Genomic DNA, 18,669 nt, shown 5'->3' with positions numbered 1-18,669 from the left:
AGATTGCGACTCGGACATTGCGAGTCTGTCCGACTCGCAATTTCCGAGTCGCAATCTCGGATGCAGAACGGTGTCTCAGACACCGTCTGCGACTCGCTATGGGGTCGCAAAGACCCACCTCATCAATATTCAAGAGGTGGGTCGCATTTTGCGACCCCATAGCGAGTCCCTGCACTCACAGGGATGGTGGCCTGCTGAAGTCAGCAGACCTCCATGTCTGGGCCTGCTTTTTAAATAAAGCAGGTTTTTTTTTTCATTTGGAGCCCGTTTTCCTTAAAGGAAAACGAGTTGCAAAATGAAAAAAATACCGAAACCATTTGGTTTAGTTTTTTCTGTGTAGGCAGTGGTCCTTTGGATCACTGCTTGCTCTGAAAAAACATTCAGGGCAACATTCACAAAGGGGAAGGGGTCCCATTTGGACCCCTTCCCTTTTGCGAATGAGTTACCACCAGTGTGACACTGGTGGTAACTGCGAGTTGCTTTGCGACCGCATTCGCGGTCACAAAGCAATTCTGAATTGCGATGCGAGTCGCAAATAGGAAGGGAACACCCCTTCTTATTTGTGAGTCGCATTCACAAATTGCAAGTCGGTACCGACTCGCAATTTGTGAATGTGCATCGCGTTAGGCCGTTTGCATGGCGCAAACTGCGATTTTCGCAGTTTGCACCATGCAAACGGCTTCCTACATCTGGCCCTAAGACCTTTGAGATTCAAGCTAAGTATTAGTTGACAGGTATGAGAGAGCCAAGGGAGGCAGAGAAGGTCAGGTGTTGTGTATAGACCCACACCTCATATTAAGTCTTAAAGCAATGCCTTATGCGTGTGACAAGAAGGCACAGGTCATTGGGGTAGAGGAGGGGAAAAGCAAGAAACAAGACGATAACAGAGTTCCCCGCGTGGGAACATGTAATGAAAACCTGAGGGTCTGTGTCTTTAGCAACAAAACACAGCAGTCCTCTATTGTGATGGACTCCAGGAGCTCCGCTTCCAAAAAACAGCGACTGCGTTGGGGGCTGGTCCCCATAGCTCTATAAATCGTCAACAGCATGGGGCAGGAGCCGTGTAGAACATGGGAGTCCATCAGCATCCAGGTTATCGGCCCACAAGCTCTCACAAGACAACCAGGCCATCAATGTTCACTGTCTGGTTCCAAGGCACTGTCACAGTGTTCGATCTGGTGCAACAGATCCACTCTTTCTTTGTGGCTTTCAGTCTTCGAGGCTTGAGCATGCTGAGCAGCGGTGTCCACATTTAACAAGGATCGGGGTTTGTCCAGGGTTTGGACACTCCTATATTCATTGTTCTGGATAAAGTGAATTTTGAAGGGGTATCCTCTCTTGTACATGATTCCCTCATCCCAGAGGAGCTCAGTCAGCGACCTAAGGGTTCTACGTCACTGCAGCGTTATTGGGGATAGATCCTGGTAGAGCCAGACCTTTATGCCTTCAAAGTCAATGGTGCTTCTGTTGCGCCATGATGATCTTCTTCTGCTTATAGTAATGAAGACATGTGAGGATATCTTGGATTGCCCCAGGGAATGGGCCAGACTGCCTGCCCTGTGGGTTCTATCAAGAACAACATCTTGATCTGCAAGTTCTGATGCTGAGTGCCAAAAAAGGAAGGTGACATAGCCCTCCAACGTCCTGGACATTGACTTCAAATTGCCTCCTTTTATGTGGATATTGGAGCGCCTTCATCTATTTTTTAGATCTTCCAGTTGATAGCAAAGTTCTTTGTTGATATCTCTCATCTCAAGGAGATCCCTGCGGTGCTCATTTAGTTCCTCCTCACGGGAATCATTGCTTCTCTCCGGAGAGTCTACCTTCTGACCTAGGTCACCAATGTCCCTCCGTACGTCCCATACTTCCAATCCTATTTCTTGCTTGTGCACCACAATATCCTCCTGGAGGACCCTGAATGGGCTCTCCAGGAACGTCATTATCCACAGTCGTCTCCACCATGTGGCATGCGGTAGAGGGCACACCACCTTATTGATCCATTGCCATATCTTCAGTTGTGGTTTGGTAAACAGGCCTTTCAGTGTAGCATCTTTTTAGCATATCGATGTGTGGACATGGTTGGGCTGCGGTTGAGTTTTGTAATCAGCAGAGAGGGGATGTGACAAGGATTGTGGAGTGCCACGCAGGGCCGTCTGTCTCAGGGGCCCATGAAGTGCAAATGTGGTAGCTGCGAAGTATCAAGTGGTAGGGTTCAATGCTTGTTTCAGAAGGCACCTGGATGCCTTCTACAAAACAAGAGACAGGTCACTGGTTCTGGGTGCATTTGGATGATTAATATGTAAGGCTGGTCTCCAAGTCTGTCCCAACATCGCAGCACATGTAGCACTAGCCTATCATGTGATAAGATGAAGGCCTTTCCCAATTACATAGTCCCACAGGCAAGTGAGCAGTGCCGTCAACGATGGTGATGTCCTCTGTGCGCAGCTACGACTAGTTAATGGAGCCTGATCTCTGAAGCAGACTGGGTGATCGAAAGTTGCAGACAAAGGAGGCAGATGAGTGCTGAGAGAGATGTGAGCCTTACAGTGGTGGCTGTTGTATAGGGTGAAGTGTGCTGTCTGTTGCAAATTATCAGACCCTCACTCGGCCTACAGGCCCACTCGAAGCTTTGCTCTAGTGCTGAGCCTCCCCGGCACCGCCCGCCCAAACCCCAGGCCCTCATTACGAGTGTGGCAGTCTGAAGCCCGCCACAGTGACGGTGGCGGTCTTACCACTGCCGTCCCAGCGGTAAGACGGCTGTATTATGAATTTGGTAGTTTGCCCAAAGCCAAACGGCCACAACGGTGCCGGTACGGCCAGGACTGTCGGACCTCCGGGCTGGAGGTGGGCACCTCTGGTCCTGCAGCAGCCATAAAACTGCCAGTAATATTATGAGTCAGCACATCCCCAGGCTTTTCGTGGTGGTCGCACTGTCACAAAATCCCTGACGTTAACGCACCTAGCGACAGGAATTTCTATTCCTGTCGCCGGAACACGCACCCCCATTCATCCACACACCTTCAAACACGCACCCCCATTCATCTGCACACCTTCAAACATGCACCTCCATTCATCAGCACACTCCCTGACATACACTCCCACTTGCTCGCATGCACCCATACAAACACCCCTACTCACTATTCATCCCAATACACACACCTACTTACTCTCACCCGGACACACATCCCTCCCCTCAGCTTCCATTCAGACACACACACCCTCCACGCACACATACATACACACACACACTCATGCACACCAATACCGCTACACATACACACACACACACACCACACTCATACACACATAACACTCCCCCCCATTTTGGATGGTCCACCTACCTGTCTGGGTGGGGTGGTCGTCCGGGAGGGGATGGGTGTTGGCGTTTCCACCGCTTGGTGGTGCTGGCATCGGGACCGCGTCTCACCCACCATCGGTCAGGCCAACGGTGTCGAAATTCTGCCTTTAAATGGGTGGAAATCTTTGGGTGAGTTCTAATACGGCGGTCTTTGGGCACCTACGGTGACGACGGTCTTTCAAAAAGACCGCCAAAGTCATAATGAGAGCCCCAGCCTGTTGCCTTGCAAGGTGAGGGTGCAGGAGGCAGTTAGAGAGCTCTCACAGCCTGACCGGTCCACACAGAGGCAGCAGAGATTGCAGCACCCAGTGGGAAGCCACCCCTACCCGCAGGTCACTAGCAGCCAGGGAGGGTTGACCAGGCCTCCCTGTAATATAGGTGCATTGTAACAGGGGAGCTAGTAGCAAGAAGTAGTCCATCTAGCCAAAAGTACACTGTGCTCCACCAGGCAGGGAGAGAGACAGAGTCCTGGGTCGGCCGACAGCAGGTAATCGCAGGGTTCAGGAGTGGTGGCCCCTGACGCTCATCACCTCGGCCACTCACAGAATATCCGCCGAAACCCCATGAGGACCACCTAATCCACCTGAAGATGGCGCCATCATATGCCGAGTTGGCGGGCAGGCGGAAATCTCCAGTGGTGAGGTGCGGCTGGTCACTGAATGCTGGGCCAAAGGCCCGCACATTCACCATCTTGCCTGCGCAGTCACCTGAGCCACTCCGGAGGTGTACCTCTAAAGAGGCGGCTTCAGATTCCACCACTGCAGTATGTGTTCCCAAAGCCCGGGAAAGACCCAGGAACAATAACAGGCCTTGGGAGGCCCCGCGGAACACGGCAACCACTCCGCTTTCAACACGGGCGGCAGAGCTCCGAAAGAGCACTCTTTACTCGGGCTCCATCCTGGACACGGCCCATTAATGTAATTTTTACTATTTTTATTTAACAGTTTTGAAAAATGACATTCCATCTGTATTTTGTTCTATGAAATATTTTCATGATGTGTACAGCATTGTTTTATGGGTTTTTGTAATCCAAAACAAGCATGCTGGTACATTTTAAAGTACTGTACTACACTATGTAGATATGGCCTCGGCATCTAATAGTTTAACAGCTTTGTTTTCTTTTAAAATCTGCATCATCATTGCAAGGTGATACATTTGCATAGCTCATGCAGCAAGAAAAGGGAAACATCATGCTAATGTGATCCTTATAGGATCCTTAAGGACATAACCTCAATTTGGGTGAGGATCAAGACTTCTGGGTACTGCCTGATATGTTTTGTACAGTACTTGAAAAGCTAAAAGAATTAGGGCCTCATTTACGAGGCTCTAGCTGCACACTGCGCCACAGGAGCATAATTTCACTACGCCCCGGTGGTGCAGTGTGCCAGCCCATATTTACAAGGCTATGCGAAGCCACCTTGATTGGCATTTCATGGCCTTGTAATTATGGACCCCTTTCATGCATAACACTGCATGAAAGGGGTGTTGCATGGACGTTGCTTGGAGTGTTCCCACACAACACCCATGGAACTTGAAGGAATCTGGCGCATTCCCAGATTTCCAAATTTGGAAATGCGTCGGGTTCCTACACCACCTGAGGGTTGGCATGAGAGTGATGCAGCAGGGAGAAATATATTTATTTCTCCACATTTTTCCTCTTTCTATGTGAGCTGCATTCTACAGCACACATAGAAAGAGGAAAACAATCATCCCCACAATGCAGGAATCCTTGCACCATGGTGCCAGTGTGCCCGCTTTGGAGCTATGCTGAAGTTTGTGCACCAGTGCAGGGGAAAGGACATATCTATCTTGTAGATATGGTGCATTTCTGCCCTTTCCCGGTGGTGCAGGGCTACACAGCAAGGCACTTGCTGCGTCCCCCTGAATTACAGGCCTTGTAAATGAGGCCCATTAAACTGTACATTGTGTCAACCACAGTAGTTGAAGATAACCATTTTACATTTTTATTATCTGTCGGCGCTACATAGATCCTTTTTATTTGTTTATTCTTGCCTTATTGCTCCACCAAAGCCCTGTCTCGTCACTTCCTGAGAAGCATGCCTAACCCTGGTAGTTCTCATCAACTGTGCAAGGAAAGGTGCCTCCGTAAACTACATCTAGAGAGTTCTGAAGATCTTTACCTTGTCTACAGTTAAAGTAAAAAAACAACCATGTGAAACAGCTTTACTGGCACTAAATTCAGTATCACATGGTCTACATGATAAAACTTTACCCACTTCCTTTGGGTTACAGACATCTTCCAACTTTTTGTCTTCTTGAGTTAAGAAAGAGGTGTGTGGAATTGTGCAGATCTTATCCAAGGAAATTTGTATAACTTTATAATCTTTTTTACAAAATTGAGCAAAATTATGCTTTCAGTGCGCAATGTAGTTTGCTGGTATCTTGCATGAAAGTGTTAATACAAGGGCATTACCTCACGTAAAAAGTGATTCTGGCAGAAGTCTGATTTGAGCAGGTAATGGCTCTTGGCAAGACATTTTCTATGCAAATTTCTGTGAAATTGTGTAATGTGAAAAGTAATTACATTTTGTAAATTTTAAATGGCGTATCAAGTCTGGTAATCGTTTAAGGTGTTTTAACGCGTTATTACAAGTTTCAGGAAGAGATGACATTTTTTGAGTTGCGTTTTTTAAAGCTTCTTTAGAGATTCTTTGGATTCATTCATTATTTGAACATCTGTTGGTGGTACGACTGTCCATCAGGCTCCCATGAAAGGTCCCATTTACCTCACATAGGTCTTTGAGCACTTTTTTCTAAACCGTGTTACGTAGAAATATTGATTACTTGGGTGTTGTTCAAAAGATTTATGAATGCAGAGCCCCATTATGTCACTGTTAAGTTTCTGAGCCTTTCATTGGATTATTGGTTGCCTCATCAAGGTCTTTCTGTCCACAAATGATGGTCCTTCGGATAAAAATTAAAGCTCAGATAAGTAGTGATAGCCTCTTCTTATCTGATGGAAGTGCACTTGACATAAGGTTCTTATTACAGTTCTCTGTGGAAAGTCAATATTCCGTGTGATTCCAAGGAAGGGTTGCTCTTGGTTTTTATATCTTTCGAAATTAATTTGTACCTCACTAACACAATTCTCTTTGTAATTGAGGAGGAGCAGGAGGAAGAAGAAGCATTTCAAGAGAAGCATGCTCAACAGAAGGCCAAGGAAGTCAGCCCGATGTCAGCCACAAATGCTGCAGGAATGGAGTAAGCCAAATTTATCTACTGTGGGTCATCCCCGTTCCCTTAACTTCCCAATTCTAACCTGGGCATTCCATGAGACCAAGCCAGCAGGGCCAGTACTTCCAATTCAGATAGTTTATCGCTTCCCGAATCTGGAATAAAAATACTAACTGTTGCCTAACAACTCAAATTCAATAACATTTAGTTGGGTAACAAAAAACACCTGTCACTCAGTGCCAAGATGCACCAAAGGGTGAATGTGCTTTACACTTAAATGTGTTTTGCTAGTGAAGAAATGTAACCGTTTTTTGTTTAGACAGAAAATATTTAGGCAAAAACATCATATTTCCTCAGTGGAACATTTGGAAACTGTGAAAATGTAGGTAAGCAATGTCCTTCCAAGCAAGCCCACGAATGGGGTTCTGCTTTGCTGGCATCATGCTATTATCAAAAGATATAAGGGCAAAGGATACAGGAGCACAGGTGTCGGGTAGATATAAAGCTATGGACTGGTTGCTGAAGTTATATTGTTCAGGAAGTATGTATGATTGCATTTTTCAGAGAAATTCAAAAACTGAGAATGCCTTTAACAAATTAACATGCTGTCTACAGAAATCTACGAAAGGAATGATGCAAGTTCTCCATCTTTGAAGATGTATTAATAGTCATAAACACTTTGGGGCAGATTTACACATGTCACTTTCCTTGCGCCACCCCAACCGCCACAATGTATGCACTGTGCTTCAAATACAGCGCACCATTGTGCAGGGTAAGGGGCAATAGCATCATTTTTTTAATGCTATTGATGTACTCTGCAGGAGTAGCGCCAACATTTTGGCGCCACTCCTGTAGAGTACATAGAGGCCCATTATAAATAATGGTATGCCCCCTTCTAATGCCGGCTCTGAGCAGGCATTAAAAGTCCCCAAAAAAATGGTGCAAGGAAATCTCCTAGATTTCCTTGCACCATTTTTGCGGCCCCCTACTGGGGGATCACCCCCCTTGCATACATTATGCCTGGTGCAGTCATAATGTGGCGCAAGGTTTACAAAGTGATGCAATGCACGCATTGTGCCACTTTGTAAATATGCTTGGGGGAAATGCCACTTTAGCACCGCCTTAGCGTCAGAAAAATGATGCAATGGCGGCGTTAAGTTGGCCCTAGGGACTCTTAAATCTGCCCCTAACTATATCCATCCATGTGCAAGATCCCAGAATATCTACATTGAAGTATGGGATTCTCGAACATTTTCTCAAATGAGATAAAAAACTTTATCAAATAAAACAAAATCTTTTGAATAGATGGTGTTTTCTTCCAGATTTTGAAAAACATAAATATCAAAATACTCGTAGAAAAATAACAGGTTGGGTACCTATGATGGCCAAACCCTTATTATTTCCTCCTGTAAAAGGGGAAAACATTGAATCAGTCTGTTTCTGTGAACATGGAGCTTCACACAGAGAAAAACAATAACTGTAAGGGAGCCTGGGAGCTCTACACTCCGATAATACAGCACACTGACAGTGGGTTGCCCCACGGTTTACTTTTTTGCTCTCCCTTAATTGGATCCTTTAACACAGTGGTCGACTGTATTGGTTTTTCCGCAGAAATTCGTTTTTGTCACTTCACATGACATTATGTATATTCTGACGATCTAAAGCTTTTTTTGTCTGACAGGTGAGTGTTGAAAAAAGCTAGTGTTCCCCTCATTTTTCTTTCTGCCCCAAAGACAGTGCTGATTTTAATTATGATCTATCATCTAATATTTTGTTTTGCAGATTTTTTCCTGTGTCTAGAAATTATCTTTCTCCAAACCCCTTTCAAAAGGACTGATTTGTCAACCATTTTTCTGGATTCAGGGCTTGAAGCGATCAGAGAGAGGCTCTGCACTACCTACCATCTTCTGGTTAGGGTTGCCCTTCCCCTTTTAGGTCTCGCTACAGATAGGTTTAGCTAGTCGGCAAGGAATCGTATCAACACACATCATACACTTAAAACGTACACAGACAACATGCACATACTTTACCAGAAAAAAGGACTTTAGGTCAGGCCCCTTGACCCTTTCGCTTGTTTGGGTAAGGTCCCTTCAGATATTGGTTTATTGGCTTGCCTGCCATTTCTGGGAGCATCCCTAGCATTTTGTGGATGTTTCTAGATAGCTTGCCTTAGTACACAGTTATAAAAGGCACTTCTTAGAGATGTACATTCAAAACACCTTACACACACACACACAAACATTGATATTATATAGTACCTCCATGTGAACATTCTACAGTGCGGCTTTAGCTGCAACACCATGAAGCCACTGTTAAACTTTGGCCTTCAACTACAACTCCAAAGAAGGAGCATTATCTTGTGAACAATGATTGGCAAGACACAGTATAGCATACCACAGTACGTTGCGGGAGCCACTTCACAAGAAGCACGGGTGCCAGTAGTCCTTGCTGCTCTACAGTCCATTTACTCCCTGCATCCCAGCCCTTATACGTTATTAGTTGAGTCAGATGTCCCTCACATAGGGTTCTACTGTCTACAGTTACTTAAGAATTCTAATTTGGTCCAGGGTTGGACTGGCCAGTGGGCAATCAGATAGTACCTGATGGGCTGGTCTTAGAGATCAGTGTGTGGGCTAGTTTGTTAGCAGTTTGTGGGTCTATTTTAGGGCCAGGTGAAGCGCTTTGCCTGCAGCAAAAATAAATGCATATGCATGCAGTGTCCCACACTTTGCAAAATACCCATACAATATGCTTTTACAAGTTCAAAGGTGGCCTGGTTCACAAATGTGGGCCATGTTTGCTAATGTTGGCCACTTTTATTTTGGATCCCTGGTCCTATATTGTGTCCCAGTCCGACCCTGATTAACGCCCTTTATCATGTAACACTTCATTGACTTTCAATGAATCCATTTTTGTAAAGCATGGCTACTCACCCGTAAGGGTCTCAGGGTGCTGGGGGGAGGAGCCTCATCCAAAGAGCCACATCTTGAGGTTCTTCCTGAAGATGGTGAGCGATGGGCTTTGCCTGAGGTGCAGGGGGCGGTTGTTCCAGCTCTTTGCTGCGGTGTAGGTGAAGGCTTGTCCTCTGGCGGTGGTTTTACGAATGCGAGGGATGGTGGCAGGGACAGCTGTCTGCTGGGTCCATCTGAAGATCTTCCGAAGTTTATGGAGTGTGTGCCAGCAGGAGGAGATGACTGCGTTTACCTGGGGGTCATGGATATGGAGGAGTCGAGGATGATGCCTAGGTTGCGGGCATGCTCAGTCGGTGCCGGGGGAATGCTGAGGGATATGGGCCACCAGTAGTCATCCCAAGCTTAGGTGGCATTTCCAAAGATGATGAGCTCACTATTGTCAGAGTTGAGCTTGAGGCAGCTTTCTCTCATCCAGGTGGTGACGGCTTCCATTCCTGAGTGGAAGTTCCTTTTGGCCATGTCCGGCTCTATGGTGAGAGAAATTATGAGCTGTGTGTCATCGGCATATGACACAATGTTCAGATTGTGGCTTCTGACAAGAGCTGCAAGAGGGCCATGTATACGTTGAACAGTGTGGGACTCAGTGAGGAGCCTTGGGGGACTCCGCAGTTGACTCCTGTGGGTCTGGTTGTGTAGGGCAGGAGTCTGACCCTCTGAGTCCTCCCTGGATCTTGCGGTGGAAAAAGGTGGCAAATTTGTCGCAGAGGTCCTGTGATGGGAGGATGCTGGTGGCTTCGACGGGGGGATTTGTGAACTCATTGATGACTGAGAAGAGTTCCTTAGAGTCGTGTGTGGAGAAGTTGATGCCATCCCAGAGTGCCTACTTTCTTGCTTTCTTGATGTTTCGGTGGTGGGCGGCGGTTGCAGCTCTGAAGGATGCGAGTTCTTCACTGGTTTGGCTGTTCCTCCTTTTTTTCTCTAAACGTCTGTGGGTACGCTTTGATTCTTGGAGTTCAGTAGTGAACCAGCTGGCTTTCTCAGGTACGCCTTTGGCCGATGTCAGCCGGAGGGGGTCTAGAGTGTCGGCGCATTAGGTGATACATGTGTTGAGATTGCGCGCTGCTGTGCGGGAGTCAGCGGAGGGAGGAATTTGGCAAGAGATGAGGTGAGTTGCTCATTGGTGATTTTGTTCCATTTTCTGGTGGGGGTGCTGGATGTGCGGGTGCGGCTCAAGGGTGTGATGATTGTGAAGTGTTTGCAGCAGTGGCTGGTCCAGTCTGGGGTGGAGATGGTCTCGATGGTGATGCAGTTGCTTGAGGTGAAGATGGGGTCCAGTGTGCATCCTGCGATGTGTGTGGGTGCGGAGACCAACTGTCTGAGGCCGAAGGTGGCGAGGCTGGCGAGTGGAGCTGTGGTGTTTAGGTCGGGTGGACCTCGAGGTGGAAATTCAGGTCGCTGAGGAGGAGGTAGTCATCTGATGCCAGGGCCTGGGGGGTGGTGATGTCTACAATGTCATCCATGAATGCTGGGCGGGGGCCGGGTGGCCTGTACATCAGGGTGCCACGGATGGAGGAGTTGAGGTTGAAGTAGACCAAGAAGTGAACGTGTTCCATGGTGGTGCATTGTTCTTCTGGGATGGCCTTGACATATAGTGAGGACTTGTGTGCGATGGCGAGCCCTCCGTCCAGGCGGCAGGGCCGATCCCTCCTTAGTATGCGGTATCCATCGGGAATGGCGATGGCAATGTCTGGTCCAGAGGTGGAGTTGGTCCAGGTCTCGGTAAGGAAGGCGATGTCTGGTCGGGTGGTGTCGATCAAATCCCAGAGTTCAGTGGCATGTTTGTGGAGGGAGCGGATGTTCAGGAGCAGGCAGTTGATGGAGTTGTGGAGGATTTTGGTATCCTTGTGTGTGGAGAGTACCTTCAGCTTGTTGAGCCTGGCACTGAAATTGCAGTTCCTGCAGGTGAAAGGTCAGACAACATGAAAGGTCAGTGGGTGTCCTTGGAGGAGATCACATGTCCGGTGTTGAGGCGGGGAGGGTCTCGCCGCTGACACATTTAGATGACTGATGAAGCTTGCTGTGAGCATTTTTATATTTTTATATGCTTGCTTGCTTTTTTTTCAACAATCTTATACCCATTTGTCGTGTGAGCCAAGAGTGTTGGGTCCGTATGCAACTTTCCAAAACTGGCAGCAGTGCCGGGTGGTGCATGTCTTGAAGTAACTCTTGATCTGTGTTCAGCATATCGAGCATACCTATGTGAAAAGGAAGGATATCTCTGAAAATGTCAACAGGTGATGTGCACCTGTGCTGGTACACTTTCTCATGCTTTCAATTTATTCTCATTTTTTTGCGTACTCATGATTAGAATTAAGGGTGAGAGCCACCGAATGACTGAGGTAGATGCCCAGTCCTGGCTATACGGGGTCCTCCCAACCCTCCAGGCTCACAAGCAGTACCTCACTAAAAACCCAAACAGTAAATGGTGATTTATGGCAGCCTTTACGCATGGACTCAAGAGTGCGACATCTCAGGGAGGCCGTTGTTAAACAGAGATTACCCCTCTCTCACATGAACAACATGTCTCAGTCAAACACACAAGCAATGAAGAAGATGCAGTAAAGTTTCAATAACTGCAATCTACGATAATTTGCATGGGCTGCAATGATTAGGATCATGAATAATGCAAGAAACAGAATGGTAAAAACTAGAGTTATGAATACAAAGACCCCCACCATCTTGCAATTACATAATAAATAAAATATTTGTGATATAGGCCCTACTTCCCTAGCATGATGAACCTAATCTCTAACCTAAAGAGAGCTAGGTATGTTAAACCTAATCTGCCAGCACCATGTCCATGAAAAGAGCACCCAACCCTTGTTAACTTGGAATGAGGTCTCTAGATTAGACTCCGTAGGGACATGGAGACTGGGCCAGCATCAAGGCGATGTGTAGCATAGATAGCGTCGATGGCATCTGGTAGGAATCCCTCTGATTATCTTGTGTGTGTGAGATGTATTTATACAGATCTGGTAGGACCCCTGATGCGGGTATGTTCCCAGACAATAGATAAGAAAGCATGCTTGGGGCGGCAATTATAAAAACAATTCCATGAAGATGTACATTATGTTATTGGCATACAAAAGTGGGAAAGTACATAATGTGACAACCTACGTATCTCATTTATCTTTGACTCTGATAGTGACGCCTTTACTGAATGGCACTGATAACGTGAAACTAAAATATCTTCCTAACTATAAACATGGCAGCCATCTTGGAAGATTTAAATAAATAAATGGGCTAAAACAGAGCAAGCTAAGTAAGTTAAAAGTCACTGAGTGACAGGGGCACAGGCCTGCAAGCCAGAGAGCTAGGCTAGCTCCCGATTCCCATTAAAACTAAATAGGATCCACTTCAAATTTGAGGATGAATGCTCTCAAATACCTAAAAGAAACTCAATACTAACCTTGTGGCTTCCTCTTTCTGTTTGGCCTTGAAAGAAGCATTCTTGTAAGATCCAGTGGAAAGAAAGGGAGAAGACACCTTTAAAAAACCAGATGCAGCATCTTGTTTTCCCTTAAGGGCTTGTACACATACATTTTATGCATTCCAAACTCTACGTAAGGGCTTCCAAGACTTGTACAACTACACATAAGAGGTTAATGACACAGATATTCTGGCCAAAATGGAGATTTTAACCCAGCTCCTGTGAGACATTAAACCCTCCAAATTGATTCCAGTGAAAATGTGAAAATGTTCCAATCGTGTTAGTAATCAGCTTTGAGGATCAGCGGAGGATGATTGACTACTCTGTTAACAATGTAAGTTGTGCTGATCAAGGAATCTTTGTAATGCTGTCATTTAACCAACAATCTGTGTGGATCAGCAAATGTAAGTGAAATATGGCTGCCACAAAGAAACACTGTGGGTAAACTCACAGCAATGTTATAGAATATCATAACGAGGTATGCCCGTGCGCACACAGTCCTCGAGATCCGGCAGTTGAAGGCTGGCTGGGAAATGTGCATAGTAAGTAATGTCGTTAAATTTACTCAGGTTCTTCTGAAGCTTGGGTTTATTTTAATATGCAGCACCAACCTAAGCCAACAATTGCCACAGCTGAATCCGTCATCTGCTGCTGCTGAAGTGCATTCCTTGAACTCATGTAGGAACGACTGTATTTTGTGGCTTATTATTTAACTGCTTCCTTGGTCCTCCACACTCCTGTACTGCGTCCGATTCTCTTCCCAAGCTCGATCACGGTAGCGCCTACTTCATCATTGCGAATGGCAGAATAGTGTCACTGCCTCACCATCATCGCAATCTGCTTCACCCCGTCACTTTTGTTGCTAGTTTCTGTAGTAACCACTGCAGAATTACTTTCATCTAGGTTCTTTATTTAGCAGCCCCAAACACATCCTACAGGCTGAGGATCCGTCTCCACCAGCTTCCTCCACTTCAACCTCCACCCATAGAATGCCCCACACCAGAGGTTCTAAGGTTACATCATAGTGCAAGACCGTGCTAACCAATCGATTTACATGTGTATTATATTACATTACGTTACATACATTACAACATTTATTAAAATACTGTTTGCGAAAGACAACTATGTCTGTCTTTAGAAAGACCAAAAAAGAGCTTGATCAGCAATGCTGACCATGTGCTTTTTAAAACATGTTTAATTTCCTTTCAGTGATTTTTTATTGTTTTTCAATATGTGTTATTGCTGAAACATAAAAAGAAAATGCTGTCTGTGGACAGGCATTGAGGTTTTCATAATCAGAGTGCGTTTCTTATACCTTTCGAAAATGTGTTTATGATTTCTATCCAATGACAGAAATAATTCGGAATCCCACACTTGGACGGCAATGATCATAGTTTCAGTAAATGTGACTGCTAACTAGCGTTTTGTAGATACAATTTGAGTGGATTCGTGATTTTTATTCCAACAATGTATTTTGTTATATAGATATGTGTCCTGAACATACATTTTGTGAAAGCGCAGGATTTTGTGCAAGGCCTTGCACACTCTTGTTAGAGCTGGACAGAAACCGAAAAAGAATGATAAAGTGTGCGAGGAGAAAAATGTCTGCCTAATACAGTGAAAACGAGTGAAAAGAACACAATTTGGTCTGGGTCTGAGCCTATCACGAACAGATGCAGCGTTGAATGCAAATGTAAATAAATTTTCTGCATTTCATGTAACAGTAGATAATGGTGTTAAACCTCGTAACATACGGTACAAATTTCGGTAGCCAAGGGAACTGATGCACAGGACGATTAGTGATTTACGCAAAGTTTGGAAACTCAAATAGGACCTGGGTCTCCCGGTTCTTCATAGACTTGGGAACCACTAAACATAAATCTCCCCCTGGCTGGAATGGGTGCATGAGACTGGCAAGACTACCAGAGATCCTGGTTGAAGGAGCATTTTACATGCATGTTCCAAACTGAAGATCTTGCTTGCCTTAGTCATATTAAATGGTGTGTTGTAGTGTGGTGGGATTGAATGTCTCTTACCATACATATGTTTTTCCATATGTGTATATGGGTTCCAGAGGCCGATAGCATTCAGTTGTTTAGGTCTATGATAAAGGTCAACATTTGAGCCATGTAATGTCTGAAGCTTAAGGATAGAAATATAACCTAACTACCGTTAGGGAACTGTCAGTGAACAAAGATGTATTCACTGAAAGGCACCGATGTGCAAGGGATGTGCACAAATGCGCTAAAGACATTTTTTGTATGTACCATTAAGTGTGTCTCTTGAGGAAGAGTATGCAAAGGTCTGCATGTAGGTACTTGTAACTGCAATGCATATGTATACATCATGTGCCTGTGTTTGCATGTGTGTGTGTGTGTGTGTGTGTGTGTATGTGTGTGTGGGTGTGCGTGCGTATGTTAGAGGGATAGAATGCCGCTTTGTGTAGGCTCTGCATGTTCATAAATGGACATAGTGGGTTCATTGCAGAGAACCATCATCAAGTGTGTGTGTCTGTGTGTGTGTGTGTGAGTGTGTGTGTGTGTGAATTTGCGTGTCTGTATGTGCACAATATTGATGTAGTATATGTTTGTGTGTGAATGAGTAAATGCCTGTGTGTGCATGCTTTTGGTTTTCTTCATATACATGTGTGGAACTAGATGTTGTGCATTGTGCATGTGTATGCTAAAAGTGCTCTACTCGCTTTCTTATCATTGTGAATGTTTTAAAATTCGATTAACTGTATTACAGCAGCAGTACTACCCAAAAACATTTAAAAATGTATCCAAACTCTTCTGCCTCCACTGAATCGAGATTATTTTGCGCCAAGTCCTCCACACGTCCATGGTAATGAAAGATGTTATGATTTTTTGCAAGGGTTTGTGGAATTATTTCACTCTAAGACACTCTCACGATCAGAACCAGGATCACAAAATTGGTGCCAATGCTGTGATGTTTGTCGTTGTAAGCTTGGTTCACTTGCTAGACGGACCTAGTGAGAAAATAATAGAATCTCCAAAGGAAGAGACAACAGACTTGGCTACAGTTGTAAATGCAGAGATTTGACATGAAGTATATAAACTGGGTAGGGAGGTTGGTGTAAAACAGCATGCCAGGTCCAAGTTAACTGGCACCTGACGATTATTTGTGATTTTGGGTAGTACGTCTGCTTTAGGCTGTGGCAGCAGACATGGAAAGGCATGGAACACACACAGGGGCACAGGAGTGTGGGGAAAAGATGGAAGAAGCCGTCACTCCATGGGTTGTGTCTTCTCAGGTGTTGCCATCCTAGGCATCTCTCAGGTGTGCTCTCGAGCCTGTTGCATCTCAGGTTTCTGGAAGTCCTGGCAGGTGGCAGTAGGTATTGTACCCTCAAGCATTGTCTCCATACTTCATCTGCTAGGAAGGGAAAGGATCGGGTGGGGACAGGCAGGGTTGTAAGGACGATATCTTCCTCCCCTCAGACACCCTCTCTGTTCTGTGCATCCCTACAGGGTCTCTGTTGATAATAGTTTATGCAGCGTTTTGGGATTAAGCAAGTTTAAAGTTCATCAAATCATTCCAGCAGCTCTCCATACTAACATGAATAGGAAAAGGTAAGAGGGTGGGGAGGGGATGTTGGGGTAAGAGGGAGCGGGGAATGGGAGAATGAGAGTACACGGAAGGTGAGAGGAGATGAAGAGAAGTGGAGGTGGGATAGAGAAAGGGTGGGAGAAGGGCAATGAACACGGGTGAAGGGCATTATATAGGAGAAAGTGGGACGAGAGGGTTTTAAAAAAGGCAGTTTTTTTTTTTCGGGGGAGGGGGGGTGTTTGGAAAAAAGGAGGACCAAACCAGGAAGAGCAATTATGGAAAAGGAGAGATGGATATGATAGGGGGACAACTAATAGAAGATAGGTAAGGAGGGGAGAAAAAAAGATTTTGGTGGCACAAAGAAAACTAGGCGGCAGTACTTGTGAGGTAAATTAGTAGATGATGTCACAAGTAGAAGGTCTACAGACTTGCAGAAGGACTTCATCTTCACACACTTGTGAAATCCAACTACAAAGCTCTTAAATTGTCTGAATGGTATAAAACAAAGACTGCACGAAATAGAGATTTGCTTTCTAGTTTTCGTTATAAAATGTTGTAATTTTACATGAAGGCTATTTAAAAAGTGGAGAGGAATAAAATCACACTCCAGCTATCTTGTAAAAGATTTTGCCTACTAATTTGATTGGCGTGTGATAACTCATGAAGAAAACTAATTGAACAAAATCCAAGAAAAAATCAAGAACTTAGCACATTTCTTCGGAATAATAAAAATTCTGCACACTCCTACTAGGAGGAGTGATAAAGAGAACACGAATTGGAGAGCACAGTGTATGGTTTGTAAGAGGTGAACATTTAGCAAGGAGATGTATCTAAGAATGGCGATAGTTAGTAGGATTTAGTAGGGAAGGGGACTAGAAGAAGACCAAAAGATCGAATATATGAGACAGGGAGTGATGGAGTAAGCAAATGTATGGGACGGGCATAAAAGGCTGCACTGAGAAAGATATTAGAGCTATCAGTGGGAAATTGAATCAGAGTAGGAATTAAGGAGGAGTTATGAAGGCTGATAAGGAGAGGCAGGTGAGGAGAAAGTGGAGGGCTCACAAAGCATGGAGGAGGGCAATGTGACATAAAAGATATCATGATAGGCAGGAAGCAGGTAGGGTGGGAACCTATGGAAGTGTTGGAAGAGTCTTGTTAGAGGGGGTTTGAAGGAAGAGGAGAGTGTGAAGAGAGGGAAAAGAAAAGGTGGGGGTCAGGGGAAGAGCATGGGAGGGGAAACAGGACAGAAATGTGCTATATGCTTAGTGTGATTAGATGCTAACATTCCGTCCATTATAACGCACTTCATTCATATAGGGACTGACATGTTCACATCAATACCCAAGTGTTATTTATAAATTGTGTATGTTTGCATGTGTGTTCATTGTATATGCAGGCATGTATCTGTACAAACTTTCTGCTGTTTTCATGCCTCTGTATCAATTTCTGTATGCATATGTTGTAATGCAGTTCTATATGGGTAACGTTGTGTGTGTACTATTATTTTTGTATATGTGTTGGAGTGCATTGTCGTCCTTTTGTTTACTGTTATGCTTATGTGCTACGTATATGTGCATACTTGTCTTTAACGTTTCTGAACCTGTTGCTGTGCATATGAATTCTGATCTTTGTAGTGACTTGAAGGAGCATGGATGCATGTACATGCTTGTATTAACAGGTCTGTGTTACATTTCTCTGTGTATAGAGAAGTAAAGTGTGGTGAGTCCATTCGATGTATGCGTTTACATGTTGGTGGTGTGTGTCAAACTGTGTGTGTTTTTCATTTGCCTATGGATCTGTTTGCTTGTGTAAGTGTGTGTGAATCACTGTTTTTGTTGTGTGTCCGTGCCCGTATTCATTTATACTTGTGTAAGAGACAGTGGGTGCCAGCTTTGATCAATTTATGGACTAAGTTGTTAAGTTGCTTTGCCTGGTTATCTCTAAACACAATGCTGGAACTCGCTTTCAGAGAATCCTTATTACTGGTACTTGGAATGTCACACCATAGCCTTACTGTAGTCTAAAGAGATTGTATAGAACTCTCACAAATGATAGACGGTGAAACATGCACTTTGGCCCTTTGGTTGCACATCCACTCGAATTTTCTATTAATCTGCTGTTACATCTTCTGGTGATTTTAG

The 18,669-nt window shown here is 45.0% G+C and overlaps 1 protein-coding gene across 1 annotated transcript in view; it reads left to right on the top strand.

Annotated features, from left to right (window-relative positions):
• The window catches only part of CACNA1E (calcium voltage-gated channel subunit alpha1 E), a 1,379,194-nt gene that overhangs the window by 831,534 nt on the left and 528,991 nt on the right, over window positions 1–18,669 (top strand). The window contains exon 18 of the mRNA XM_069233198.1: window positions 6,483–6,580. Coding sequence (XP_069089299.1) covers window positions 6,483–6,580 — 98 coding nt within the window. The remainder of the gene's footprint in view (window positions 1–6,482; window positions 6,581–18,669) is intronic.

Source organism: Pleurodeles waltl, chromosome 4_2, assembly GCF_031143425.1.
Source record: "Pleurodeles waltl isolate 20211129_DDA chromosome 4_2, aPleWal1.hap1.20221129, whole genome shotgun sequence".
In the NCBI taxonomy this organism is placed as follows: Eukaryota; Metazoa; Chordata; class Amphibia; order Caudata; family Salamandridae; genus Pleurodeles; species Pleurodeles waltl.
The sequence above is the reverse complement of the archived record's forward strand: the minus strand, read 5'-3'. Positions and strand labels throughout refer to the sequence as shown.